The sequence below is a fragment of the Eulemur rufifrons genome, chromosome 10 (assembly GCF_041146395.1).
Source record: "Eulemur rufifrons isolate Redbay chromosome 10, OSU_ERuf_1, whole genome shotgun sequence".
Classification (NCBI taxonomy): Eukaryota; Metazoa; Chordata; class Mammalia; order Primates; family Lemuridae; genus Eulemur; species Eulemur rufifrons.
Genome location: NC_090992.1, coordinates 31,410,450 through 31,437,749, shown reverse-complemented (window position 1 = coordinate 31,437,749; position 27,300 = coordinate 31,410,450). Strand labels below are relative to the sequence as shown.

The following is a 27,300-nucleotide window of genomic DNA, read 5'->3' as shown; positions in this document are numbered from 1 at the left end:
ATACACATAATTTAAGGGTAAGTTACATGGCCCTTTTACTCCTTAATGCTTCTTTGTGTATTTCCTAAGAATAGGGATTTTTTTTTTTACTGAAACATTGATGCATACCTTTAATCTCCCATTCACATTCCAGTTTTGTCAGTTTTCTCCAGTTATGTTCTTTATATATAGCATTTTCCCCCTCTAGTATAGGATCCAGTCTAGGATCAGATATTGCATTTAGTTGTCATGTCTCTTTAGCCTTCTTTTAAAAATAAATGCATGATTTTTGTAGAAAATACAGAAAATTCAAGTAAAAGAGAAAGAAATCAAGTCCCTTGTGATCCTGCCACCCAGAACTAACATTGACAACCTGGTGTGTACTCTTTCACCTTATAGCTCTTTTTCTGAATTTATGTGTGTTTATTTTTTAATATAATTTCTTAAACCAAAAATGTGGTTCTTACTCGATATACCAGTTTATGGCCTATATATATTTGATTTCATGATACAGCTATTAAAGATTTTCCAGGTATCAAAATTCCATGTGTTCAAACATATTTATTCTTAAGATTTTGTTTAAGCTTTTTTTTTTTTTTTTTTTTTTTGGTCGTATGTGGCTAAATCATTACTATCAAAATTCCCCCAAGTCAGCATTTTTCAAACTTGACCCTCAGTAACAAGCACATTTTTTTTTTTTTTTTTTTTTTTTTTTTTTGAGACAGAGTCTCACTCTGTTGCCCAGGCTAGAGTGAGTGCCGTGGCGTCAGCCTAGCTCACAGCAACCTCAAACTCCTGAGCTCAAGCGATCCTCCTGTCTCAGCCTCCCGAGTAGCTGGGACTACAGGCATGCACCACCATGCCCGGCTAATTTTTTCTATATATATATATTTTTTTTAGCTGTCCATATAATTTCTTTCTATTTTTAGTAGAGATGGGGTCTCGCTCTTGCTCAGGCTGGTCTCGAACTCCTGAGCTCAAACGATCCGCCCACCTCGGCCTCCCAGAGTGCTAGGATTACAGGCGTGAGCCACCGCGCCCGGCCACAAGCACATTTTTATACCAGCCAAGTTAACAATACACATTAAAATTTTAATGGAATTGTGCCATTGTATGTAGTCACTTTGGTATTTCCCATTTCCTGTTTGCAAATTGCTGGTTATGGTGGCATTAGTGGCCCATAGTTTGAAAATTCTTTCCTGTTTCAACTTGGATCAGGTTGGAATAGGAAAATTGGTCTGCCATATCCCTTGCCATGTGCTCTTTGTAAGGTAATTTCCTTTCTTTGACAGTTCTAAATTGGCCCTGACATGAATATCAACTGCCTTTTACTTTGAGAGCTGTTTCGTTTGCTACTCAGATATGGTGGCAGCTCTGGACGTATGTGTGTTCTTTTGTTATAGAAGAAAGGTGTCTAGTCAGCTTCAATGGTTTTGTAAATTTCTAGCCCTTAGGTTCCCTTCATGTACACTCTGTTCACTTGGGTAAACTCCAAGTCTTCTCTGTAATATTTTCCTTTTGATTGGCAACATTGGGTATTTATTAAAAACCACAAGCTTTTTTCTTCGTTTATATGAATTAACAGGTACGTGAAATCTTACATTCTGAAATAGACTTAAATTCACTATTACAGAATAATTTAAATTTAGAATACTTTCTTTCCTTTTTAAATTTTTAAAATTTATTTTTTTTTAGAAACAAGGTCTTGCTCTGTTGCCTGGCTGGAGTGCAGTGATAGGATCATAGCTCACTATAGCCTTGAATTCCTAAGCTCAAGCGATCCTCCTGATCAGGCTCTTGCATAGCTGGGACTATAGGTGTGCACCTGCCCAGCTTATTTTTCTTATTTTTTGTAGAGACAGGGTCTTGCTGTATTGCCAAGGCTGGTCTTGAACTCCTGGCCTCAAGCAGTCCTCCTCCCTAGGCCCCCCAAAGTGCTGGGATTACAGGTGTGAACTACCAAGCCTGGCTCTTTCTTTCTTAGTGTTATTATATACACACACACGCACACACACACATTTCTTATAAAACATTTGAAAATTTTATAGATAGTGGTAAAAGGAGAGAAACAACTATCACCCTCTTCACCCTGTGACATATCAGTGAATAGTTTTTAAGACTTCTTTCTGTGCTAGCGTCATCCAACCGTCTATTTGTGTATATAGCTCTTAAATGCTTTTGTCACTTGATAGTATTAATAGTTGTAAACCTGATTCATGGTGTTTCTAATACACGGTGTTAGAAGCTGCACAGAAGAGTGTGGCAAGTTCTGGACTTGACCATGACACTCAGCCTTTGGTGGGCTAATGACTGCCAAGTGGCAATCCAGAGGGCTCATTTGAAGCATAACTCTACAGATGCCCCAGGAAACTCTTTCCTCAAGTTGCTTCGGGACACAGGACCTCAGGAGTTTGGCTGAGATTCAAAAGCACTAAATAACTTGTTCTGATCCACAGCTACCAAGTGGCCCATCCAACAGGACACCTCAGGTGAAAGTTGTAGAAGTCAAGCCCGATATATTTCCTCCATATAAGTACAGCTGCACTGTCACACTGGTAAGTGTACAGCCAGGAGATGGGTTGGCATGGAGGTGGTTTTGATTTTGTGGTTGAGGGTGAGTAGGAGGCTGAGGGGAGAAGGGTTGGTGGTAGCTGGGAGTGAGATCAAGGTCAAGTATATATAGATCATCAATGCTGAACATCCCATCCCTGATACAAAGATAGCTACTGGGTGAATCTGCTAGGTTGTTTTGATTTTTTTTTCCCCCAGGTGACATTTATGAAGTGTAGGCCAGCTAAGATTAGTGTATTTTTATTGAGAGTTGTCAGAGATAAAAATTCGGTCCAGATTTAGCATTCAACAGTCTTTGAACCTTTTGGCCTGGGAAGTGTATTCGACAGGTAAGTTTAGGCAATGTTGCATTTTCCTCGCTAAAACAAAGTCACATTTAATATTAATATCTTATTTCTTTTTTCATTGTCTTTTTTTTTTTTTTTTTCTTGTTTGGGATAGGATGTTACTATATTGCTCAGGCTGGTCCTGAGCTCCTGGGCTCTAGTGATCCTCCTGCCCCAGTCTCAGCTGGGATTATAAGTGTGAGCTACCGCACCGTTTATACTAGCGTCTTGTAGGGTTTGAGAAATACTTTAGTAAAGCAACTTATTTTGTTTAGCCTAGCATTCCCCACAAGGGTTTTTGGACCCCCCCTTTTATTTTTAATATAACACATATTAACGTTCCAGTCAATGAATGTGTGACTTTGAGAATCATCGTTTGCAGGGTAAGGAGCACAGAGCAGTGGAATAAATTCTAGACAGTGGAAGTCCAGCAGTAGTGCTGGCTCTGCCACTGGCATGCCATATGCCCCTTGCAAGGCTTTGCCTTCTCTGGTCTTCAGTTTCACCGTCTGTAAAATGTTGCCTTGGTTTGGATATCTTTGGGGCTTATATCACTCTTCACATTCTCTAATTCTGTTGATCCTTAAATTATCAACCAGCCAGACATCTTTTGATAATTTCTCTGGCTGATATGATTAAGATGAACAGATTCTGAGAGAGCAGCTAGATTTTTAAAAACTTCTCACCTTATGATGGCAGACAGGTTTAAGAAAGGGTCATTCATTCATTCAAAAAATATTTGTGGAGTACCTGTCATGTGCCAAGCTCTGTGCTGGGGATTCACTGGTGAACAAGATAGCACAGTAGGGTGAGTTAATGCCTAGCCTGGCCTGATCCCCGAGGAGGCTGTACCTCTTATCCTGGGGATTTGCTTGGACTTCTTTTTCCAATGACCTAATTATAATCACTACCTTCTCCATGCCCTACATTCTGTCACTCTCTACTCCTTTTGGCTACAGGGGGCCACTAGATTTACCATCTTGTGGGAACTGCCCAGCACCTCTGTTTGGCTGATTAGACAGTAACTTATCACAGGAGCTTAGAGGCTTGAGTTTTGACCTTAAATAGTCCAGAAGTCACACTTTGTCTTTAGGCAGGGCTTGAAATCTTTAGTTCACCCCAGTATCTAGTACTCCTTGTTCACATAGACCTGCTTTACTTTGCCAACTGCCTGCACCCTGAACGTGTTTGAATTCCAGACCTTTGAGAGTCACCTCTCTTGTTTCACAGATAGGAAAGAACTGGGTTTGCCGAAATTATACGGCCTGTATTAAATTGAAAAGGGTTAATTGCAGAAAAGAGATCTTGCTTCAAGGCTCTTTATAAGTTAGGCTAAATCTGACTTGGAATTGCCACTCTTTTCTGATTTAGTGGCAGCTGTTCATCTTGGTTCTGGATTCTGTATAGGTTTAACTTTTGTACAATTGAATGCTGGTCTTGTCTTTTTAGGACTTGGGCCTGGCTACATCAAGAGGTCGGGGAAAGTGCAAGAATCCCTCTTGTAGCTATGTCTACACCAACCGGCACAAACCTCGGATCTGCCCCAGCTGTGGTTTTAACCTTGCCAAAGACCGAACTGAGAAAACCACCAAGGCTGTCGTGAGTTCCTTCCCCAAGCATAAACCCTAGCCTTGGGTTGGGCTCCGTTAGCAAACCTGTTTTAGTGGAAATGAAAGGATTTTTTAATACATGATAGTCTTAGGTTATTAAGTATGAAATGTCCGGTTTCCTTAAGTACTAAGTTTGAAAGTTGTTATCTCTGACATTTCACTTTGACACTTGTTTAATTTTTATTGTAAAGGTACATCCTCAGTCTTTCAAACACATTTTGGCATGTGATTATCTTTTTTTTTTGAGACAGAGTCTCACTGTGTTGCCCAGGCTAGAGTGCTGTGGCGTCAGCCTAGCTCACAGCAACCTCAAACTCCTGGGTTCAAGCAATACTTCTGCCTCAGCCTCCCGAGTAGCTGGGACTACAGGCATGCGCCACCATGCCCGGCTAATTTTTTCTATGTATTTTTAGTTATTCAGATAATTTCTTTCTGGGTTTTTTTTTTTTTTTTGTAGAGACGGGGTCTCGCTCTTGCTCAGGCTGGTCTTGAACTCCTGAGCTCAAACGATCCACCCGCCTCGGCCTCCCAGAGTGCTGGGATTACAGGCGTGAGCCACCGCACCTGGCCAGCTTCTGATTATCTTTCAAAGTTTTTTTAGAGCAATTTTTGTGGAACCATGGGTATGTCAAAAATTTGTGTTATTTTCGAATATGAGTTCCATCGTGGAACCAATGCAACACAGACAGCTTGAAATATCAAGTGTGTGGAAAGGATGTGGCTAATGAATGCACAGTATGTTGATGGTTTGAGAAGTTTTGTTCTTGAAAATGAGCCACATGGACCATCAGATAGATAGTGATAATGATGATAATGATGAGCTGAAAGCTGTAGTGGAAGCGAATCCATCTCTACCTCTGTAAATTACCAGCAAGATTTGATGTTACTATTCCAACAATTTTGGACCATTTGAAACAAGTCAGCAAGGAAAAGAAGCTGGATAGATGGGTTCTGCATGAATTAAACAAGTGTCAGCAGAGAAATTGTCTTGAAGCTTGCCTTTCTTTGCTGTCACGTCATAAAGGCAAAACATTTCCACACTATTTTTACGTATGATGAAAAATGGATTCTTTTTGACAATCACAAGCATCCAGCACAGTGGTTGGATAAAGATGAAGTGCCAAAACACAGTCTAAAACCGAATATTCATCTAAAAAAAGCTAATGATATCTGTTTGGTGGCATAGCACTGGTATTATCCACTACAGCTTCATGAAACCTGGTCATTCGATTACAGCAGAAGTCTGCTGCAACCAGTTGGACAAAATGATGAAGATGTTTGCGATTAAGCAGCCAATATTGGTCAATAGAGACAGGCCAATCCTCTCGAAAGATAACACTTGACCATATGTCGCACAAACAATGCTGCTCAAACTACAGAGGCTGGACTTGGAAACTCTCTGTCATCCACCGTATTCAGCAGACCTTGCACCAACTGACTCCCACTTCTTCCACGCTTTGGACCACTTCTTATAGGAAAAATATTCAATTCTCAACAAGCCATGGAAAATACCTTTTGCAATTTTGTCACCACTTGTTCTCCAGGCTTCTTTGCTGCTGGCATAAACAAGCTACTGTTAAGATGACAAAACTGTGTTGACAGTTCAGGCACATACTTTGATTACTGCTTCTTGTTTGCGATATAAACTACACTTTTTTTTTTTTTTTTTTTTTTTTTTGAGACAGAGTCTCACTTTGTTGCCCAGGCTAGAGTGAGTGCCGTGGCGTCAGCCTAGCTCACAGCAACCTCAAACTCCTGGGCTCAAGCAATCCTCCTGCCTCAGCCTCCCGAGTAGCTAGGACTACAGGCATGCGCCACTATGCCCGGCTAATTTTTCTGTATATATATTTTTAGTTGTCCATATAATTTCTTTCTATTTTTAGTAGAGACGGGGTCTCGCTCTTGCTCAGGCTGGTCTCGAACTCCTGACCTTGAGCGATCCACCCGCCTCGGCCTCCCAGAGTGCTAGGATTACAGGCGTGAGCCACCGTGCCCGGCCTAAACTACACTTTTGATTCGAAATCAGACATTTCATATTTAATGACCTAATATTTAGACCATCAGAACTGGGAGCAGGCTGTAAGTTCCAAAGCTGTGCAAGTGCCTTCCTCTTTCTGGGCCTCCTTGTCCCCATTGCCAAGGGGAGGGGTTTGACCAGGTACCTTGCTTGATCTCGAAGAACCAAGAGTTCATTCACTGAAGAGAATCGTAGCACAGGCCTTAAATAGGATTCAGAAGAAGAGAGGGGTGAAACGGTTGCATCCTCTTAGCTCTGAGGCCTGGCACAGGACCTGTAAGTTGATTTATTCTTTGGGTAAACAGGGAACGCTAACCCCAAGACTTTGTAGATTAGATCGCCACTTTCCTTTCAGTTTCCCTGCAAAGCTTTTGGCTAATCACAAAGCTTTACTTCTAGTAGTCTTGGCAAACCTGCTCTCTGAAGTTGAAGTTGGACCAAGCTACATTTCATTTGGCTCCTTAGGGCTCTTTTAAAAATTATTATTAGAACCAGGAAAAATGGGTATTTTCAGAGGTCCTCAGAATTTCCACACGAGTATTTTAAGGTGAACAGAAAGTGACAGCATTTGAGGCAGCAAGGGAAAAGACTGAAATGAGGGTAAGAAGAGAAATATCACTGATCTGCCTTGCAGGGAGAGGGGGTGGCACACAGAACATATCAGGATCTGAGATGGACCTTGGCACTTGACAGATGGGCAGGATTTGGCTGGAAGGGGAAGGCGTGCCATACGTAAGGACTAGCGTGAGCAAAAATGAAGTGTTCCATTTGGCTGGAGGAGAAGGTGTGGGGGGGCGGGGCAGTAGTTAGGAAAATAAGACCTGAAAAGCATGTCGGAACCACATCATGGAAGGTCTTGGATGCCAGGCTGGGCAGTTTGTTCTTTAGTCAGTGGGGACCCAATATCCTTGAGCCAGGGAGAGGCCTACAGGTAGGTTATTTCAGGAGGGAGACTTAGGGGGGGTTGGGAGTGAACAGGGCCAGAGAGATGGGGAAAACTGCTTCAAGCTCTTTCTTTACATGTGAAGAGGGGCCTTTCTGGTGACGAATCTCATCCCCAGTCTCCAGATCTGTTTCGGTGCTTGAGGTAGTGTTCTGAGGTTGTGGTCCTTGTGAGAAAGTGTGTGGCACTGATGGCTTAGTGAAGAAAACACCAGGACTAGGAATTGAGAGATCTGGCTGGAAGTGACCCTGAGCTGGGAGCTTCCTGAGTTTCAGTTTCCCCATTGGTAAAAGAAAGCAGGCAAGGTGGATTGGATCTGGGCATTTTACTCTGAGAACCCAGGAGCCCTAGAGAAGACTCAGAATTGAGTCATGGGGTCTATAAACCCCCCAAATTGCATGCAAAATGGGCCCATAGCTTCCATTGGATTCTCTTGCTCTGCTGGAAGCCCTCTGCAGGAAGTGAGCTTTCTTCCTGGATTTTCCATGAGTTCAAGGTGCTCCTCTTTCCACGTATTGATCATACCCCATACTGACTGCTTCTCTTAATTTCCTATGAGACCATAATCTCTTCTACGGCAGGTATATCTGTTTTCCCCACACCTTCTAACCTTGGAACTTGCCCGCGATGTGTGGCGATCTATAATTATGGGATGGAGTTGACTTTTTTATATAGGTAGATGCTCTGAGTATTCCTTTCTCTTTCCATTTCATTTTAGCTATTTGTGAGGTTTGCAGTAGGGAAATGGAGCACTTCCTCAATCTAGGATGATGAAGTGACTTAACTTTCCTCATTAGGTAGGAATTGTTGGGGATCTCTTGCCAATTGATGTTAAATCCCACTCTTATTTATATTCCTCTCTCTTTGGCTAACTGATAGCTGCCCACTCCCAGGACCCTTCTATTCAGACCTTCTCTTATCGTCAGACATTGCCTCACCCTCGGATCTCCTAAAGTTTGGAGAAGTAAAGTGTATGTTTTTGTTTCCCACAAAACTGGTCAGAAACCCAGGAGCCCTTGCATATATTGCCCTTTGGAGCCCCCTGGTGACCAAACATTTCCTATGCAGTTTGTCTCCAGCTATTTGTAGTTAAGACCACGATATCTCTGAGCTGGAATAGTCTTCATTCTTTTCTCTCTCTCTTCTCTGGCTCAGAGGCAAAGGGGCACTGTTCCTGCCAAGTAGTGTTCTAGCTCATGTTCAACGTAAGTCATGGCTGGGAACACACAGCTTCAGGGCAGCTCGTTCTAGTGTCAGCTCTTCTGCAGCCATTCGTTCGTTCGTTCATTCATTCTTTCGTCTAGCATGTACTGAATGCCCATTATGGGCCAGGCTTCCAGAGATGCGTAGGACATAGCCTCTCCTCTTAAGGAACTTACAGTCTAGTGGGGGAGAAAGATAAGTAACTTAACTATTACAGACAAAAGTTGTCACAGGTATGCAGAGTTAATCAAAAGCTCCTTCTTGTTACTAAGTGTCCGTTTTGTGTTGCAATAAAAATATACCTGAGGCTGGGCAATTTATAAAGAAAAGAGGTTTAAAGAAGATGGCACCAGCATCTGCTTTCTGAGAGGGCCTCAGGCTGCTTCTACTCCTGGTGGAGGGTGAAGGGGCTCTGTCACGTGCAGAGATTACAGGGCAAGAGAGGAAGCAAGGGTTGGGGGAGGTCCAGGCTCTTTTTAACAACCGACTCTCAGGAACTGATAGAGTGAGAACTCCTTACTCCTCAGGGCATTAATGTGTTCGTGAGGGAATCTGCCCCTATGACCCAAACAACTCCCATTAGGCCCCGCCTCCAGCACTGGGGACCAAATTTCAACATGAGATTTGGAGGGGACACACATCCAAACTATAGCATTAAGCAATTAACTTCTACAAAGCAACATATAATATGTCCAGCACATACTTGTCAGCATCTTTTGTGTGCCCCTGGCCTCGTGCCGATGTTGGGAATCAGTAAGTAAGCATGCACTGTATCCTCACTGAAGAGGGAGGACAGTGGTTTGACAGCTATAAGGTAATGAATTCTGCAGTAAAGTTGTGCTCTCAGGGAACACAAAGGAGGGAGTGATTTATGTGCCCCATTGGTAAAAAGGATCAGGGAGGAACCTCCATTGAAAAGGGACCTTGAGAAGGACGTGTTTTTAGCAAGTATTTGAGAACATTGTTCCTGGACGTATCTTACTGGTGTATAAAATCCCCTTGTACCCTGGAGAATTAAAGACAAATATTTAAGCAGAACAGATAATTATTTATGTATCAAAATTACTATTCATAGAGATTTCATTGCATCACAAGCATCATGCTATGTGTTTTACTTGCAATATCTCTCTTAATCTCAGTTCTAGGAGATTACTAGTATTTTTATGCCCCATTTCACAGATGAGGAAATTGAGGCTCAAAAAAGATTAAGTAAATTGCCTTAGGTATCACATCTAGAGTGTTAAGTGGCATATCCAGAACTAAAACCCAGGTCTGTTATCCTCCCATATGAATGGGAGCTAACTATTGAATCCATCACCAAAAGGTGTATGTAATTCTCTGGTTTTACTAGTACAGGTGAAGTATCCTTATCTAAAATGCTTAAGACCAGAAGTGTTTGGGATTTTCGGATTTTTTTTTCCACATTTTGGAATATCTGCCAAATACATACCAGTTAAGCATCCCTAATCCAAAAAATCCAAAATCTGAAATGCTCCAATGTGTATTTCCCTGGAGTGTCATACTGGTGCTGAGAAAATTTTGGATTTTGGAGCGTTTCAGATTAGGGATGCTCAACCTGTGAAGAACTGAGCCCCAGGGAGAGAAAGCAGCAGCGTTTAGTCACGCAGAGTTATTAGTGGAGCCAGGCAGGAACCTAGGTTTCTTACCTCTCAGTCACAAGCCCCATCTGCTCACAGACTTTTCATTATTTTGGCCCGAGGCTGGCTCTTTCTGCCCTGGGTACTTGTTGATCAATCCACTCTCTTCCCAGGAGGCAAGCTCACCACTCCCAGATGTGCCGAATGCCACAGAGCCCCTGAGTGTGGCCCAGAAGGAGATCCAGCGCCAGTCCACGCTGCAGCTGCTGCGCAAAGTCTTGCAGATTCCCGAGAGTGAGTCAGAGCTGGCCGAGGTCTTTGCCTTGATTCATGAACTCAACAGCTCTCGACTTATCCTGTCCAACGTGAGTGAGGAGGCGGTGACCATCGAGCAGACTTCTTGGTCGAATTATTATGAGTTTCCATCCACGCAGTGCCTTCTCTGTAGCAGCCCATTATTCAAAGGGGGACAAAAGTAAGCACGCCTTAACTCTGCCCCTAGCTGTCCCATCCCACTTGGCCCTTTCCTCAAGACAACTTTAAAGCTATATATAACCTTTGAAGATGTTATTCTCTGCTTTTTTTAGGCTTCCTTTACCTCTCCAATTGCTAAAAGTAAAATAATAATAATCAGTAATTGTCATTTCTATTGAAATCCCTGAAAGTTATCACCAGCTTATGATTTAGTTTACATCCAGACTGCCTAGCATAATGTTTGGGTTTGGAAGCTCAATGAGATTGGTTAAATTATGTCATAAATTCAGAGTTATTTACCACTTGCTTTAAATCTTGAGAATTTTGCCATTGATCTACATAGAGGTTGATTTCCCTTCTGTTTTCGTTGGTGATGTTTTCGGTACCAGCTCCCTGGCTGGGCCTCAGGAGTGCTGGCTGCTTACAGCAAGCCGGCTGCAGACTGTGACTGCCCAGGTGAAGATGTGTCTGAACCCCCATTGTCTGGCCCTGCACAGCTTCATGGACATCTACACAGGTCAGTGTCGACCTTTTCTTCCCTCAGAGCACCCCAAAGCAGGCTTGAGAATTGCCTGCGTGGGTCAGACCTCTGGTCCTTTGAGCACTGGATTTTCTCTCGGATGGGGCCTCTGAGGAAGAGAGGATCTTCCTCCTGGATGTCCCAGCTCAGGAAATGACATTTATCTCTCAGTGTTAGGACTTTTATCTGGGACCTTTAAAACAAAGTTAATTTTTAAAACTTTTTATTTTATTTGTATGTTTTGATGGATTGATAGAGATAGGATCTTGCTCTGTAACCCAGGCTGGATTGAAGTGGCATCATCATAGCTCACTGCAGGCTCATACTCCTGGGCTCAAGTGATCCTCCTGCCTCAACTTTCCAAGTAGCTGGGACTGCGGGTGTGTGCTACCATTCGCGGCTTTTTTTTTTTTTTTTTTTTTGGGTAGAGATGGAATCTCACTATGTTTCCCAGGCTGGTCTCGAACTCCTGGACTCAAGCCATTCTTCCACCTTGGCCTCCCAAAGTGCTGGGATTACAGGCATGAGCCACCATACCTGGGCTATAATTTATTTTAAAATTTACATATATAGTAAAATTTACTTTGTTCAATTCTGTGAGTTCTGACAGATGCACCAAGTTGTGTAACTGCCACCACAAACAACATGTAGAACAGTTCCATCACCCCAAAACATTTTCTTGTACTATTCTTTTGTAGTTAAACCCACCCCTCCTGCCTAACATCTGGTAGCCATTTGATCTCTTCCTTATCCCTATAGTTTTCTGTTTTCCAGAGTGTCATGTAAATGCAATAATAGTATATAACCTCTTGAGTCTGACTTCTTTCAGTAAGCATAATCCTTTGAGATTCATCCATGGTATGTTTATCATTGAGTTGTTCCTTTTTATTGTTGAGTAGCTTTCCATCATGTGGCTGTACTACAGTTTATCTCCTTGCCCACTGAAAGATATTTGGTTTGCTACCAGCGTTTGGCAGTTGCAAACAGAGCTGGTACAAACATTTGTTTACAGGCTTTTGCGTGAACATGTTTTCATTTCTCTTGGGTAAATACCTAGGAGTCAGATTGCTGGGTTGTATGGTAAGAATATGTTTAATTTTATAAGAAGCTGCCAAACCACTTATGACAGTGGCTGTACCATTTTGTATTCTCTCTAACAGTGAGAGTTCGAATTTTCTCTGCATGCCAGCACTCAGTATTGTGTTTTTCAGCCATTCCAATAGGTGTGTGTAGTGTCATTTCATTGTAATTTTAATTTTTATCTCCCTAGTGAGTAATGATGTATGTGTTTCTGTATGTCGTCTTTGGTGAAGTGTCTGTTCACATCTTTGGTCCGTTGAATTGTGTTTTTCCATTTGAGTTTTGAGATTTCTTTTTATTTTCTTGATACAAGTCCTTCTAAAAGTTTTAAACTTTTATGTCAACACCTATGAAAAGAAGGGAATGTAAAAAAAAGAAAAAAACACTCGCTTCGGCAGCACATATACTAAGAATTAGAACGGTATTGAGAAGATTAGTGTGACTTTTGCACAAGGATGACACCCAAATTCGTGAAGCATTCCATATTTTTCTGCTAAGACCTGAGAGGTTTTTTGCAGAAATGGGGCAGAGGGACCCTGCTTCGCGGGCTTGGAACTCTGAGGGTGTGGCTTCCTGGTGTAGGGAAAGGGAAAGGTCTTGTTTAATGCTAATAAATGTTCAAGATGTGCAGGGCAAAAAAAAGAAAAAAGGTTTTTAAATTTTATGGTTCACATTTAGGTCTATGATTTATCTTGAATTAATTTTCACCAGAAGTGTAAATTTTATAATCAGGAATTATAAGTCCTACAACCTTATTCTTCCTGAATTGTTTTGGCTATTTTTGTACTATTGTGTTTCCATGTAAATTTTAGAGTCAGCTTGTCAGTATCTATAAAATCCTGGTAGAATTTTAGCTGGGATTTTGTTGAATCTATGCATCAGTTTGGGAAATTTGACATACTTAAAAATGTTAACTCTTCTGATCCACCATTCTGGTCTTTTTTCCATTTTAGAAGATTTTCTTTCATTTCTCTCATCAGTTTTTATAGTTTTCAGCATATAGGTCCTGCACATATTTTGCTAGATTTATATCTAGGTATTTCATTTTTTCAGTGCTAAATGAAATGGTTCAATTTCTAACTGTTCATTGCTAATACAGACATATGATTGAGTTCTGTTGACTTTGTATCCAGTGACCTTGTTAAATTCTTATTAGCTAGAAGCCTTTTATAGATTAGTATTACAATTTTTTAAAGTTTGCTGATTTGATAGGTAAAAACTGGTGTATCATTTATTAATTCGTTATATTTCTTTAATTATTATTGTTATTATTTATGGTCCTTAGTGTTTTCTTTCCTGAATTTCTTTTGTGAACATTTCCATTCTTTTGGGCTTTTCTTTTTGTTGACAGAGTTTCTCTCAGTTTATCAGTTGTGTTTCAAATTTGCATATGGTAATTTTGGGGACACCAAGGTTTTTTTGCTTTTTGTTTTAATTTTTTTTAAAGCTTTTTATTAAGCTTTGATCTCCCTTATGGTTTCAGCCTTTGCACTCCTCTGTACCCTTCTTTACTGAGAACACATATTCCAAAATTTGCTTTTGTGCAGATTTTTATGCATTATATTTTGTGCAAATGTAAAATCATCTCCTTTTATTTGTCTTAAATTGATTGCATTTAAATTCTTCTCAGCCTGGGCAACATAACAAAGACTCCATCTCTTAAAGAAACAAAAAATGAAAAATTAGCTGGGCATGGTGGCACTCCCCTGTAGTCCTAGCTACTTGGGAGGCTGAGGCAGGAGGACTGCTTGAGCCCAGGAGTTTGAGGTCAAGTGAGCTATGATTGTCCCACTGCACTCTGTCCTGGACAATAGAGTGAGACCCTGTCTCAAATACATACATACATACATATATGCAATCATTCTTCCGATTTTTTTAATTCTAGGATTTGATGTAGAGGTGATTTTATAGCTTTTATTATATCCCCTGCCCATTCCTGGGCCAGAGGATGCTCCTGGTGGTTCCCCAGATGCAGTGGTATGAGGTGTAGAGGAAGAGTGACACCTTTGATCCTGAGGATTGAACTCTGGGTGGTAGGGAAGTACTTCTCTTTTTATTGGGGGAGAGGAGAAGAAATCTGTACATATTTTATTATTTGCTTTTTTCATTTAATGATGTATTATGGACAACTGTGTCAGAACAGTTAGTCCACTTTATTAACAACTTTGGTCAATTTAGCAACCACTTTATTCCTTTTAATGATAAGTAGTTTTTTATGAATGCACCATAATTTAATTAACTGTACTCCTATTGGTGGGCATTTGTTTATTTTTTAAGAGACAGGGTCTATTTTTCCCAGGCTGGTCTTGAACTACTGGGCTCAGGCAATCCTCCCATGTAACTGGGACTACAGGCGTGCACCACCACCTGGCTAGTTTGTGTTCTACGTTTTGCCGTTGTGTATGATGTTACATGAATTACCTTATTGCCTCTTTTTAACCAACAGGTCTCTTTAATGTGGGAAACAAGCTGCTAGTAAGCTTGGACTTGCTTTTTGCAATCAGAAACCAGATCAAGCTGGGAGAGGACCCCAAGGTGTCTGTCAGTGTTGTTCTGAAGTCGGTGCAGGAGCAGACAGGTAAAGGTTGTCTTCCTCTCTTTCCCAAGGTTAGGCCTAAGCTCCCTGGAAATTTTCAGTGATGGACTTTGGTTGAAAGAGTCATTTTGGGGAAGAGTCTGATGTTTTGAAAAGGTGGTATTCTTGACTTCCTAATACATGCTTCCTTTTGAATTTTTATAATTGCCAAAGTATCTTTGGAAAGCATGAGTCTTTCTGTGTATCCAGGGGCCCATAGCAAGGGATTATACCTGACTTTAGAAGCACGTCGTTTAGTGGTAGGTAGATGTAGCCCCACTGCGTGTCAGACTCATTCTGAATCCACAGCTCCTGGCTGTCTGCTACCAGTCCCCAGGTTTGTGCTGAGACCTGAGTGTGGGGCCCTGCCTCCTTATTATCTAGGAATGTTTTCCCCTTCCTCTCTTTACTTCTGTTTGTGCTTTTCCCACCCCATTCCTACAGGCTTCAGTCCCCCTGTACCTTGCTTACCGTGAGGACAGATAGAATAGAGCAAAGGTGCTAGAGTCACGCAGGCCTAAGTCTTGGCTCTGCCACTTAGTGGCAGTGTGATTTTAAGCAAATTATTTTCTGTGCCTCTGTTTCTCCAGTTATAAAATGGGGATAGTAATAGCTTTTGATTCATAAAGAATTAAATTCATGTGAGAATTAGATAGGTATTCAACACTCTCAGCACAGCATCTAATACCTAGTAGATACTTAGTACAAGGCAGCTATGACTGTGATTGGAATTGCCCATCTGAGTACTGGAAGGCCAGGTGCCTGACCCTTGGAATAGTTAGTACTCTTGGGTGTTTTTAGAGCATAATCAGTCTTGCAGAATGGCTGTTCCTGTGGGCCGCTGGCTCATCCCTAGTGGCTTCAGGATCATTTTCTTTGACCTTCTCAGTACTCTTGCTCTCTTTCCAGAGAAGACCCTGACCTCGGAGGAGCTGAATCAGCTGCAGGAGCTGCTGTGCAATGGTTATTGGGCTTTTGAGTGCCTCACTGTCCGAGACTACAACGACATGATCTGTGGGATCTGTGGTGTGGCCCCCAAAGTGGAAATGGCTCAGAGAAGTGAAGAGAACGTGCTGGCACTGAAGAGTGTGGAGGTGAGTGTCCCTCAGCCACTGTGGGTGACCTTCAGAGCTCTCATCTCACTGTGGCAGCCACCTTCCTGCATGGTATCCCCAGGGGTAGATAGCTCCAGTCCTATCCAGGTAAGGCGAGTGGCTTTTTCCTACCATAGCCCAAGGTTTCATCTAAGAAAAGCCAGGTGGAGATAGAGGCATTTGCTTATTCAACAAATGTATTGAGCATGAATTAAATGTACTTTTTAGATACCTGGGAGATAGCAGTAAAACCCCCCAAAGTTTCTCTCCTTATGAAACTCACATTCTGGTTTGGGGGAGACAGGAAACAAATATTTTTCAGGGAGTAATAAGTGGTGTGAAGCACAGTGAAGCTGGGTGAGGACAAGAGAGCAATGTGGTGGAAAAGGGCATTCCTGTTTTATAGAGGGCAGTCAGAGAAGTTCTCTCACACAGTGGCGTTTGAGTAGAGAGCTGAAACCCATATAGCTTTGGGGAGGAACATTCCAGGCAGAGGGAGCAGCAAGAACAGGGTCTGAGGCAGGCTTGCTAGGCGCGACTGAGGAGCAGCAAGGAGACCAGTGTGGCTGGAGTGTGTGGGTGACGGCGGGAGTGGTAGGATGCGTTAGGTCCAGAGGCTGCGGGAAGGCTGGACCCTACCTAGGGTCGCTTGGTTCATTTTAAGTACTTACACAGAGCAAAATGGGGTTGGAGGAAAAGAGTGATCTGAGCTGACTTAGGTTCTGAACTAAAAAGTTTTCACACACAGATAACAGCCAAATAAAGATGGCTTCATGGATTAATTGTAGCAAATATCCAAGAAATGTAAGATTCTAATCATAGGAGAAGAATGGCCAAAAAGTGAGTATTTTCCCCAATTCATTTGTATTAAGGCCATAGAACTTCAAAACAAGACCAGACATTTAATATAACAGAAGAAATTGGGACTGATTGTCCTAATGAATATAGATGCCAAAGTCCTGAATAGGATAATAGCAAATCAGACCTAACAATGAGTAAAGTAATGCATCATGACCAAGTTTATCCTAGGAAAGCAAGGTTGTTTCAACAGTAGGAAATATGTTAATGTAATTCACTACTTAACAGATTAGAGGAGAAAACCTATATGACTACAGCATTAGGTATAAAAAAGAAAAAGCCTTCAGTATGATTCATCACCCATTTATGATAAAACTCTTTTACAAACTGAGAATAGTAGGGAATCTTCCTTAACCTTCTATAGAGGTTTTTTTTTTTTTTTTTTTTTTTTTTAAATCCATGATCATGCCAAGAGGTCTGGTCTGCACTCTGCAGGCCTGGAGTGCCCTTTGAGTACGCTAGTTGCTCAGGGGTATAGTTTCTGTCCCTGAACTCTGTCATACTGAACAAGAGGACTGGGATGTGAAGTGACGGTAGGCACTGGGCCTGCATCTTGTGTGCTCACTGCTGGGGCAGGCATGAACCTCTAAAGAGCTGCTTTCATGTGTATTGGCACGGCTAGCTAGACGTATTAGGGGTTTAATAGTGCAGTCCTGTCTTTTCTTCCCAATTAACAAACAAACAAACCCTTTTCTTTTGTGTGTTATCTCACCAAGAGGCTATTTCTAGACTCATTCACATCTGCTTACCTAATGGTCATATTTATAATGCAGCTAAGATTAATTGAGTGTTTTATTACTTGTGCCACGTTCTTACTCTGTCCTCAGTGCTTTACTCTATGACTAATTCTCACCACAGCCCTGTGAAGTTTTTATAGACAGACACTGAGGCCGGAGGGGGGGGCTTGCCCAAGCCCACCTAGGGAGGGGTGGGGCTGAGAGTGACTTTGCTCGATCTGGCTGGCTGACTCCAGAGCCTGTACTCCCAAGCACTGCCGTGCTCACCAGTACCTCCTGGGACTCCAAGCTCTGGTTTTTCTAATCACGTCTGGCCGTAGTGAGTTTCTGGTTTCCAGAACACACAGCGGCCTGCCTTCCTGCAAAGGTCACGTCTCTTAGTCCTGCTTGGCACCTGACTTGTCCCAATCAAGGCTCCTCTGTCACAGGGCGGAGTTAGCGTTCCCTTCACTCTTTTACATGTTTCTTCCCTTCTCTGGTACTGGGGACTCCTTTCTTACAGACCTGGACTTTATTTATTCTCTTCTTTTGTGTGTGGAGAGTGATGTGGGGGGGAGGGGTATCCTAAAGTCTGTGAACTAAAACAGGAAGTTACTGAACAAAACTGTGCTGTTGTCCATGGAGAGGCTTGTGGGCCTCTCCCCTCGGGGACGGAGAGAGGAGGCCCCTCTGGTCAGTTTGTGTGCTCAGATGGCATTTCCTGTCCCCTTGCTCCTTGTGGAGAGGATGGGCTCAGTGGCCCCATTTCCTCAGGTGTGCCGTGTGCTCACAGCACGCGCCGAGCACCCTGCGAGGTGGAGAAGGAGGAATGAGATGCAGGGAGATGGCTTTTTGGGGAGCGGCGGTTCTCAGACTTTAGTGGGCATGCGAATGACACAGGGCAGCAGTTCTCACACTTTTTAAAGTGGAGGGCTTGCGGGGCCCTGTTCACAGGGTTTCTGACTCAGAAGATCTTTTTTTTTTTTTTTTTTTTAATTTTAATTCTCGCAGCTAGCTGCGTTCTTCGTGGACACATGAGCCGAGTGATCCACTGCTAAGAGTCATATGAGACTCAGAAGATCTAGAGGGGAGGCCAAGAAATAGCATTCTAACAAATTTGCCTGTGATGCTCATGCTGCTTGCCCAGGGACCACCCTTTGAGAACCATTCACCTAGGGAAACTTTCTAAAATGCAAACTTAGGGATTTAGTTGATATAGATTAAGATGTGGCCCAGGTATTTGGCTAATTTTTTATTTTTTTAAATTTAAAAAAAAATTTTACTTTTTTAGAGATGGGGTCTCACTGTGTTGCTCAGCCTGGTCTTGAACTCCTGGCCTCAAGCAGTCCTCCTGCCTCGGCCTCCCAAAGTGCTAGGATTACAGGTGTGAGGCACTGTGCCCAGCCTACATTTCTTCAAAGTAACCCATATGGCTCTGATCAAGGTAGTAGGATCAGGGTCACATGTTTTGTTTTTGTTTTTGTTTTTTTTGAGACAGAGTCTCACTCTGTTGCCCAGGCTAGAGTGAGTGCCGTGGCGTCAGCCTAGCTCACAGCAACCTCAAACTCCTGAGCTCAAGCGATCCTACTGCCTCAGCCTCCCGAGTAGCTGGGACTACAGGCACGCACCACCATGCCCGGCTAATTTTTTCTATATATATTTTTAGCTGTTCATATAATTTCTTTCTATTTTTAGTAGAGATGGGGTCTCGCTCTTGCTCAGGCTGGTCTCGAACTCCTGAGCTCAAACGATCCGCCCACCTCGGCCTCCCAGAGTGCTAGGATTACAGGCGTGAGCCACCGCTCCCGGCCCAGGGTCACATGTTGAGGACCATATGAGAGAACATTGAAAGAAGAAAAATCAAATAACACAGTGCTAGATGCCAATGATAGATAAGTCAGTGCTTTACCAGGTAGAGGAAATAGCTGTGATGACAAGGTCTGGGAGTACTTTCCGGAGGAGGTGAGGAATCCATAGGGCCTTGGAAAACAGCTGGAATTTCACTAAACAGAATTCTGATTATTCTTGCCAGCCACTTATAGGGAGTAATGACTTGGGCTTTTGAACTAGACCTATGTTCCCATTCTTATTCTGTCCCTTACTCTAGTAGTCTCACCTCAGACATCCCCCAGAGTTGTTTCTTAGCAGTGAATTAGAAAATACCTGGCACGTAACAGGTACTCAGATGGTAGCTCCCCTTTGCTTGCAAGACAGGGCAAATGACATGAATAAAGGTGTACAGGCAGAAGGGACTGAGGAACTACTCATGTCTGGGAGAGTACTGTGGTGTGGGAGAAAAATGTGGCCAAGGGGCAGTTGGGTACAAAGCTGTCAAATTCAGGGGCACCCTAAGCGGTGCATGACCATCAGACTCCGTCCCTTTGCCGAGCCTTGCTTTCCCTGTGTGTGTAGTGCAGGGGTAAAGACTATTGTGTTGCTAATATTCTGTGCCTCCTGCAGTTTGACCTTCTTTATCCTGACCTTTTAGTTCACCTGGCCTGAATTCTTGGGCTCTAGTGAGGTAAACGTGGAGGACTTTTGGGCCACGATGGAAACAGAGGTGATTGAGCAGGTGGCGTTTCCTGCCAGCATCCCTATCACCAAGTTCGATGCCTCTGTTATTGCCCCTTTCTTCCCACCACTCATGAGAGGAGCTGTGGTCGTCAACACCGAGAAAGACAAAAACCTGGATGTGCAGCCAGTACCTGGTAAGGCCACCTGTTGGCTGACTGGGGTCAGGGAAGGGCTCAGCCAAGAGTCTGGGACATTGTCTACAGCAAGACAGGCACACACATGGAGGACTTCTAGAAAGATAACAGCCTGTGACAAAATCCCGTAGAGGGACACACAGCTCACTGTCAGCCGGGGATGCACTTGATGTGGTGAGTAGGGAAATCCTGCAAAAAGTGCTGACGGTAAGGCTCCAACCCCAAAGATTTCCATTGAGAAAGAGTAGGGGGACGCCAAGGAATTTGCCTTCAAAATGGGTCTTACAGATGGTTTTGCAGATGGCTTCTGTGTTATGCATTGAGAAGCCCTGGACTGGCTATTAGGAGCATAGTTTTCTAATAACTTGAGTTTGATTCCCAGCTATGCCACTTGGTAGCTGTGTGACGACTTCTGGAAAATCCCTTCATTGCCCTGAGCCTCTGTTACTGCATTTACAAAGAGGGCATGATAATGATTACCCACCTCCGAGGTGGTGGTGAAGATTAAGTGAGCTAATACAGGTAGAGTGAGAGCCTTCTACTTTTTTTTAAAATTGCAACTCAGCAAGAAATACGTTTTGCATCATGACCCTGAATGATATCCATATATGTGCACCTGTGTATCTATAACTGAAACAGCATTCACAGAACAATACTTTTCTTTACCAAGTGCAATACACTTTATTTTCTGTTTTATTTTATTTTAAAAATTCTGAACATGACCTGCTAAATTGACGTTGTAAGTACTTAATACATTGTGATTCACTGGTTCTCAACTGGTGCTTCCTGACATTAAATTGAGGTCCTACCTCATATTTGCTACAGTAAGGTCCCTACGTAGTTCTCTCGATTTAGTCAGGTTCAGGAGCATAGTGTATAGAGAGCGTTTTTAAAATGAGAGCTCTTGCTCCTTTTATTGTTACGGTGTGATAAGCATCTGCGATCTTGGTTCTGAGAAACTTTAGAAGAATTTGGATTAAAAGCTGACTCATTTTAAGGTTCTTTGCAGTGGCTGCCTGCAGGATATCTCACTGAGATGGTCCGGGGCAGAAGGCCAGTTCTGAGAGACCAAGTGTCTGCAGAAGGCATAGACCTGCCTTGAGTCCCTCCTCTGCCAGCTCCCAGGGTGGGGCCCAGTGCAGCCCACCCCTGTTCTCATCCTCAGCGTCAGGGCCTACCAAGGCCCTTGCCGGCTGGCGGCAGCACCGCCCCCATCGGCGCCGTTTCTCTTGCAGGCAGTGGCAGCGCCTTGGTGAGGCTGCTCCAGGAGGGCGCCTGTAAGCTTGAGGAGATCGGCTCCTACAGCGAGGAGGAGCTGCGGCACCTGCTGGCGCAGTGCGGCATCCCCGTCCGGACGGAAGCCTCCAAGGTGAGTGCCGGGGGCAGTGGTGGAGATCGGGGCTCTGGGAACAGGCCGGCGGGTCTGCTTTTCTGGGCAGGGATATGCACACCTTGACTGGGCACCTGCCATAGGGTGCTGGCAGTCAGGCCTAGGAGGTGGCCAGCAGCCAGATCGTGACATGCACGTGAGGCCTGGCCTCCAGTCAGCTCCTCCTGAGGAAGGCGGGCTAGACACTCCCTCACTGCGTGTGACCTTGGAACTGCCTGATTTTGAGCTTTGTTTTCCTCATCTGTAAAATGGAAAATACCAACCCCATGAGGGGGTTATAAGGAGTGCACTTTACACGGTGTCTGGTTGTCCCCCGTCCAAGCCCTTAGAAAGCGGCTGCTGTTGCATACAGAGTGTGTCTGTGTATATGTGTTTTATCCATACGTTATTTACTTTCCCTCATATTTCTGTGCTATTGAAATTATCCTGCTTCCTTCAAGTTGAGATTCACCTCTTCCTCTTTGAAGATTTCTCTACCATATAAACAGTAAAAGGACTTGGGCCACAGAGTCTGGCAGCTTGACCAGTCTGGCTGGCTGTGTCTGTGACCTTATGCTTCTGGGGCATCTAGTACCTAGAGGAGGTTGGGCTAGTGAGGCTCCAAGGCCCCCTCTGGCCCTGGCAGTTTGTTCTTTTTTTTGGGTATTGAAGTGAGCAGTTGATGCTGAGCACCAGACCTAGTCCCTTAGCATTCACCCCTGTGTTTTTAATCTTGTCCTTCCATCCCAGGACCAGCTCTGCTTCTCCTTATTGGCCCTCTACGAATCTGTACAGAATGGAGCCAGAGCTAGACAGCCCCCACCTCATTTCACAGGCGGTAAAATCTACAAGGTGTGCCCCCATCAGGTAAAAGGATAACGGGGGACCTTGGGGTGAATTTGGTGATGTCAGACTGCCCACACAGAGAATCTGATTGAGCCAGCTCATTCCTCTGGTGTGAGACTTAGGTCGCTGGGCAGCCTGTGGGAGTGGCCGCCCATAGGCCAGGTGCCACTCCTTGGGCTAGGGAGGGAGCCTGAGTCTTGCATCAGTGAGTGTTTATTAAGCACCCTACCACGTGCTGGGCCCTGCATCAGCTGTGAGGGGTACAAAGGTGAGCGACAAAGGTGTCATTCCTCCCTAGTTAACCTCATACTTTAGAGGGGAAATAAAGTCACCACAGCTTGTGATGGAAGCTCTGCAGGAACCTGATAGGGGCCTGAGATAGAAAGTAAGAGGGAGGAAACTGCTGTCTAGGAGGTAGGCAGAGACGCCTGCGACCTGAAGGATAGGGAACAGCCCCAGTTGTGAGCTGGGGAAGGAGGGACCACTGAGGCCCTGAGTGGAGAAGCATGGTGAGTCAGGAAGAGACAGGTTGGGAGGCTCCCCAGAGGCCAGATCACGTAGAGTTTTCTAGACCAAAGTAACAGTTTGAATTTTATTCTGAGAGTGATGAGGGACCTTTTTGGACAGTTTTGAATAGGGTTGATGACATGGTCTGATTTTGGTTTTAGGAAGATCACATGTCTGTGGAAGGGTGTGGACAGTGTGGCACTGGGTTAGCTCTGGGACAGATTGTGTACTCAGTGACAGAATGGGCCCAGGAGGATACTGGGATGGAAAACCCACTTCAGTACAGAATGGCTTCGGCTTAGCAGAGCCTTCACTTTGCTGAGGTGTGTGAGTCAGCAGGGTGAGCTGGCGGTAGGAAGGGAATCAGGTTATCAGCTGTAACAAAAGCTATGTCTGCGGGAGGTGCTTGATGCCTCTCCCTTGGGCAGATGAGAGCCCACTTGGGAGGATTATATTCATGTACCTGGGGATCATGATGAGGAGCCATTGACAACACAGGTGCGTGAGAGCTATAGGTTTTGGGGCTGCGCTGGGAGTGGCATCACTTGAAGGTGACAGCAAAGTGAGTGTGAAGGCAGAATTCTCCAGTGTACCCAGAGCTGTTCAGCAGTGAAAGGGTGCTTGGGGGCCCTGTCAGTGGGGTTGGTTACCAGACCACGTCAGGGGTCCCCATCTGGGAAGCACGCACACCAGGGTCTGGTGGGAAGCTTGCACGAAATGCAGATCACTCCAGAGATCCTAATTCCTTACAGTTGGGTTGGGACTCAAGAATCTCCATTTTTAACCAGCTCTTAGCTGCTGGTGCTGTGCAGCTGGTCTTGGGAAGCAGTAGAGGATGCTTGGTAGGGCGGTGTGCAGGGAGTGGGGTTTAGAGGAGATGGTCTGTGGCGCCTTTCAGCCTAAATTGAAGACAGACTGTTTTAGCTCTTCTCTCAGGAGGGCAAGGACGAGATAGCAGCTTCATTGAGGGTCAGAAGTAGGAGAGGAGCAGAATGTCATGGGCTCTGGCAGGATGGCCATGGCTTCAGTCACGAACCTGATTGTTCGTCTTTTTGGGAAGGAGTGAGTGAGGACTATGTACACAGTCTGTCTGCGGATTGGCTGCTTATCCCTGCGCTGGCCTTTCATCTCCCAGGTGGTCTGTGGCTCCAAGTATCTTGTGCGGGGTGAAAGTGCCCGAGACCACGTGGATCTACTAGCTTCCTCCCGCCATTGGCCGCCTGTGTATGTGGTAGATATGGCCACACCAGTGGCCCTGTGTGCCGACCTCTGCTACCCAGAGCTGACCAAGCAGATGTGGGGGAGGAACCAGGGCTGTTTCTCTAGCCCCATGGAGCCGCCTGTGGTGAGTTGCCTCTTGAGGAACCGGAATGAATTCCTCAGGCTGACCATGTCTCGCCCCTTTGGTTCTTTGTGGGGGGCCTCCTGGGTCTAGCGTTCCTTTTTGCTCCACCAATGTTTTGTCTTAATGCTTTGGAACCAGGATTTACTCCATAAATTTTTACTGACCAACCCGCACACGCATGTGTATGAGGCCACAGCATGTTATATAATGTGCCCAGGGTATCCTAGACATAGGTATCTGTGTTTAAAAAAAAAAAAAAAAAAAGTTGCCTTCCAGATAAGCCTAGAAAACTGCCACTTTGGGAGTCGGTCTGCAAGCTGACGTGTTAAAGGCCCCATCCAGCTCTGGAGTACACAGTTTAATGCACCCTGTCTTAGGTTTGGCCGTGAATATACCGCATGGCATGCCAGTGATGCTCTTAAGGCACAGTGGTTTAGAAAATACTGACTTGTGCAACCCTTTCCTTCTATTAAAAGGGGTAACTAAGGCCCAGAGAGGGAAGTGGACTTGTCCAGAGTCACACGGCAGATTAGTGGCAGAGCCTTTGTCTCTGTGTCTTGGTACATTGTACCAGGCTCTGTTTCTTACCAGGGGTGCATAGCCTTTAGCCTTTGCTGGAAGAGATGTTAGACTGGTAATTAGGAAGAAGGGAAGTGAGTGCCCTGGTTAGGATGCACTGTCAGAGGTGAAGACCTCTGGCGTTGCCTTGGAGGGGAGATTATTGTCATCACTCCCTGGGGCTCACTGGCTCTGTGAACTTGTGCCAGGGACTCCAGAAAGGTGTCTTTTTTTTTTTTTTTTTTTTTCTGAGACAGAGTCTCACTCTATTGCCTGGGCTAGAGTGCCGTGGCGTCAGCCTAGCTCACAGCAACCTCAAACTCCTGGGCTCAAGCGATCCTCCTGCCTCAGCCTCCCGAGTAGCTGGGACTACAGGCATGCGCCACCATGCCTGGCTAATTTTTTCTATATATATTTTTAGTTGTCCATATAATTTCTTTCTATTTTTAGTAGAGACGAGGTCTCGCTCTTGTTCAGGCTGGTCTTGAACTCCTGAGCTCAAACGATTCACCCACCTCAGCCTCCCGGAGTGCTAGGATTATAGGCATGAGCCACCGTGCCCGGCCCAGAAAGGTGTCTTAACCTCAGTCAGAGCCAGACCCTTCTGCCTCCCTGCATCCCCCAGCCTGAATTGACTAGATGCAGTAATAGCAGCCCGAGTAATCCAACACCTGCTCTGGGAGGTGGCCACAGTTACCGTCCCTGTTCTCACATGAAAGGGAGGCACAGAGGAGGAGGGAGGTGGCCTGGCCCAGGAGATACAGTGCATGATGACACTAGGATTTAAACAGGGCTGGCTGAGCCCACAGAGTTCATTCTCATCCACCACACAGGTTCTACCTTAGTCAGTCCCTCTTGTCAAAGTGGCTTCCCCATCTCTCTTCTAGAGCGTGTCCTGCCCAGAGCTCTTGGACCAGCATTATACCGTGGACATGACAGAAGCTGAGCACTCTGTCCAGCACCCTGTCACCAAGACTGCCACACGGCGCATTGTTCATGCAGGACAGCCCAGCCCTGGTGACCCCAGCGCTAGGCACCACTCCTTGGCCCTGTGCCCTGAATTGGCACCCTACGCAGCCATCCTGGCCTCCATCGTGGACAGCAAACCAAACAGTGTCCGCCAGCGGCCCATTGCCTTTGACAATGCCACCCACTATTACCTCTATAACCGCCTCATGGACTTCCTCACCAGCCGTGAGATTGTTAACCGGCAAATCCACGACATTGTGCAGACCTGCCAGCCTGGTGAGGTGGTCATTCGTGACAACCTCTACCGCCTTGGGGTTGCTCAGATCAAGACAGAGACAGAGGAGGAGGGTGAGGAAGAGGAGGTGGCCGTGGTGACAGACTAAGCCAGGCTATTGTACAGGGACTGCACTGTCTCTCTCAAGCCATAGTAAGGCCCTTGCCTGAGGCACAGCTATCCGGGGAACCTACAGACAGGGTCCCCCATGGGGCCTCTGACTGCTGGGACTGACCAAAGAGCTTCCATTTCCTGAGCATGGTGGGGCCCAGAGTCCTTGCTTCTCACCTCCGGGGGTCAGGAGTGAGACCAGGAAACTGCTTCCTCGTCCTGAGAGAGCACTTAGGGGATGGGGTATGCTTAACGGAGGGACAGGAGGCTGAGGGGAAGGTGGTGGCTCCCCGGGGCCTGCTGCAGGTCCAGGTGGAAGTCGGGGTGGGCTAAGGCAGGAGCCCTGGCATGGGGCGGGAAGGCGGCTGAGGTCTCTTCTGCCCTGTGGAACCCGGGTTTCAGCCCCACAGCCCATGAATTCCTTAGCCTGTTGCCTTTGACAGGGGCCTTGGTGGCCTCGTTAGTTCTAGGGGTACCCTTGGGCTCTTGATCCTCCCCAAAGGAGGAATGCATTTCCTTCCTGCTCTTCCCGCGCCCACATCTGGGGAAGCTGAGGAGGGAGGAACAGTCAGCCACAGCTCTCTTCCAGGACTGTCCTCCCTGCCCTGAGCTTTGAAGAAATCCCCTTCTCCTTTCCCTGGCCACTGCTGCTGCACTTGACATCCTCTCTGGGCCCTGGGACCCTCTCCACAGAGGGGATGTGGCCTGTGGTCATGACATAGCCTGGCAGCAGCAGGATAAACTCCCTTCTGTGAAGGGGAAGCAGACTGGGCCGTAAGGAAACAGCAGGACTGGCTCAAGTGCCCAGGGCTTGCTTAGGGCCTGGGAATTGGCCATGCATTATTTAATTTATTGAGAGGAGTGGAGTAGGTGGCTTTTTTCCCCTCCCTCTTCCCCTGACAAGAATAAAGTTTATTAAATTACCTGGTTTTGGTGAAGCAAGAGTCAGTTCCATGCTCCTTGTGTGGGGCACAGTGTGGTCGAGCTCCAGCAGTGCTTGGCTCGTCCCCTCACATGGAGGGATGCAAGGAAGTCCTAGGGAATTTGCA

The 27,300-nt window shown here is 45.2% G+C and overlaps 1 protein-coding gene and 1 non-coding gene across 3 annotated transcripts in view; both read left to right on the top strand.

Moving 5' to 3' along the window:
* HMGXB3 (HMG-box containing 3) overlaps positions 1-27,174 on the top strand; it is a 46,739-nt gene extending 19,565 nt beyond the window's left edge. For both annotated transcript variants that reach the window (XM_069483932.1, XM_069483933.1), the window contains 11 exons: positions 2,436-2,534; positions 4,326-4,475; positions 10,421-10,722; positions 11,111-11,238; positions 14,768-14,899; positions 15,806-15,990; positions 20,053-20,272; positions 21,508-21,641; positions 22,392-22,508; positions 24,130-24,339; positions 25,785-27,174. In XM_069483932.1, the coding sequence (XP_069340033.1) occupies positions 2,436-2,534; positions 4,326-4,475; positions 10,421-10,722; positions 11,111-11,238; positions 14,768-14,899; positions 15,806-15,990; positions 20,053-20,272; positions 21,508-21,641; positions 22,392-22,508; positions 24,130-24,339; positions 25,785-26,249 (2,142 nt within the window). In that variant the 3' untranslated portion in view covers positions 26,250-27,174. The remainder of the gene's footprint in view (positions 1-2,435; positions 2,535-4,325; positions 4,476-10,420; positions 10,723-11,110; positions 11,239-14,767; positions 14,900-15,805; positions 15,991-20,052; positions 20,273-21,507; positions 21,642-22,391; positions 22,509-24,129; positions 24,340-25,784) is intronic.
* Positions 12,708-12,811, top strand: LOC138393291 (U6 spliceosomal RNA). Its single transcript, XR_011235121.1, has one exon. It is a non-coding gene; the product is annotated as a U6 spliceosomal RNA (small nuclear RNA).
* Positions 27,175-27,300: the final 126 nt, after the last annotated feature.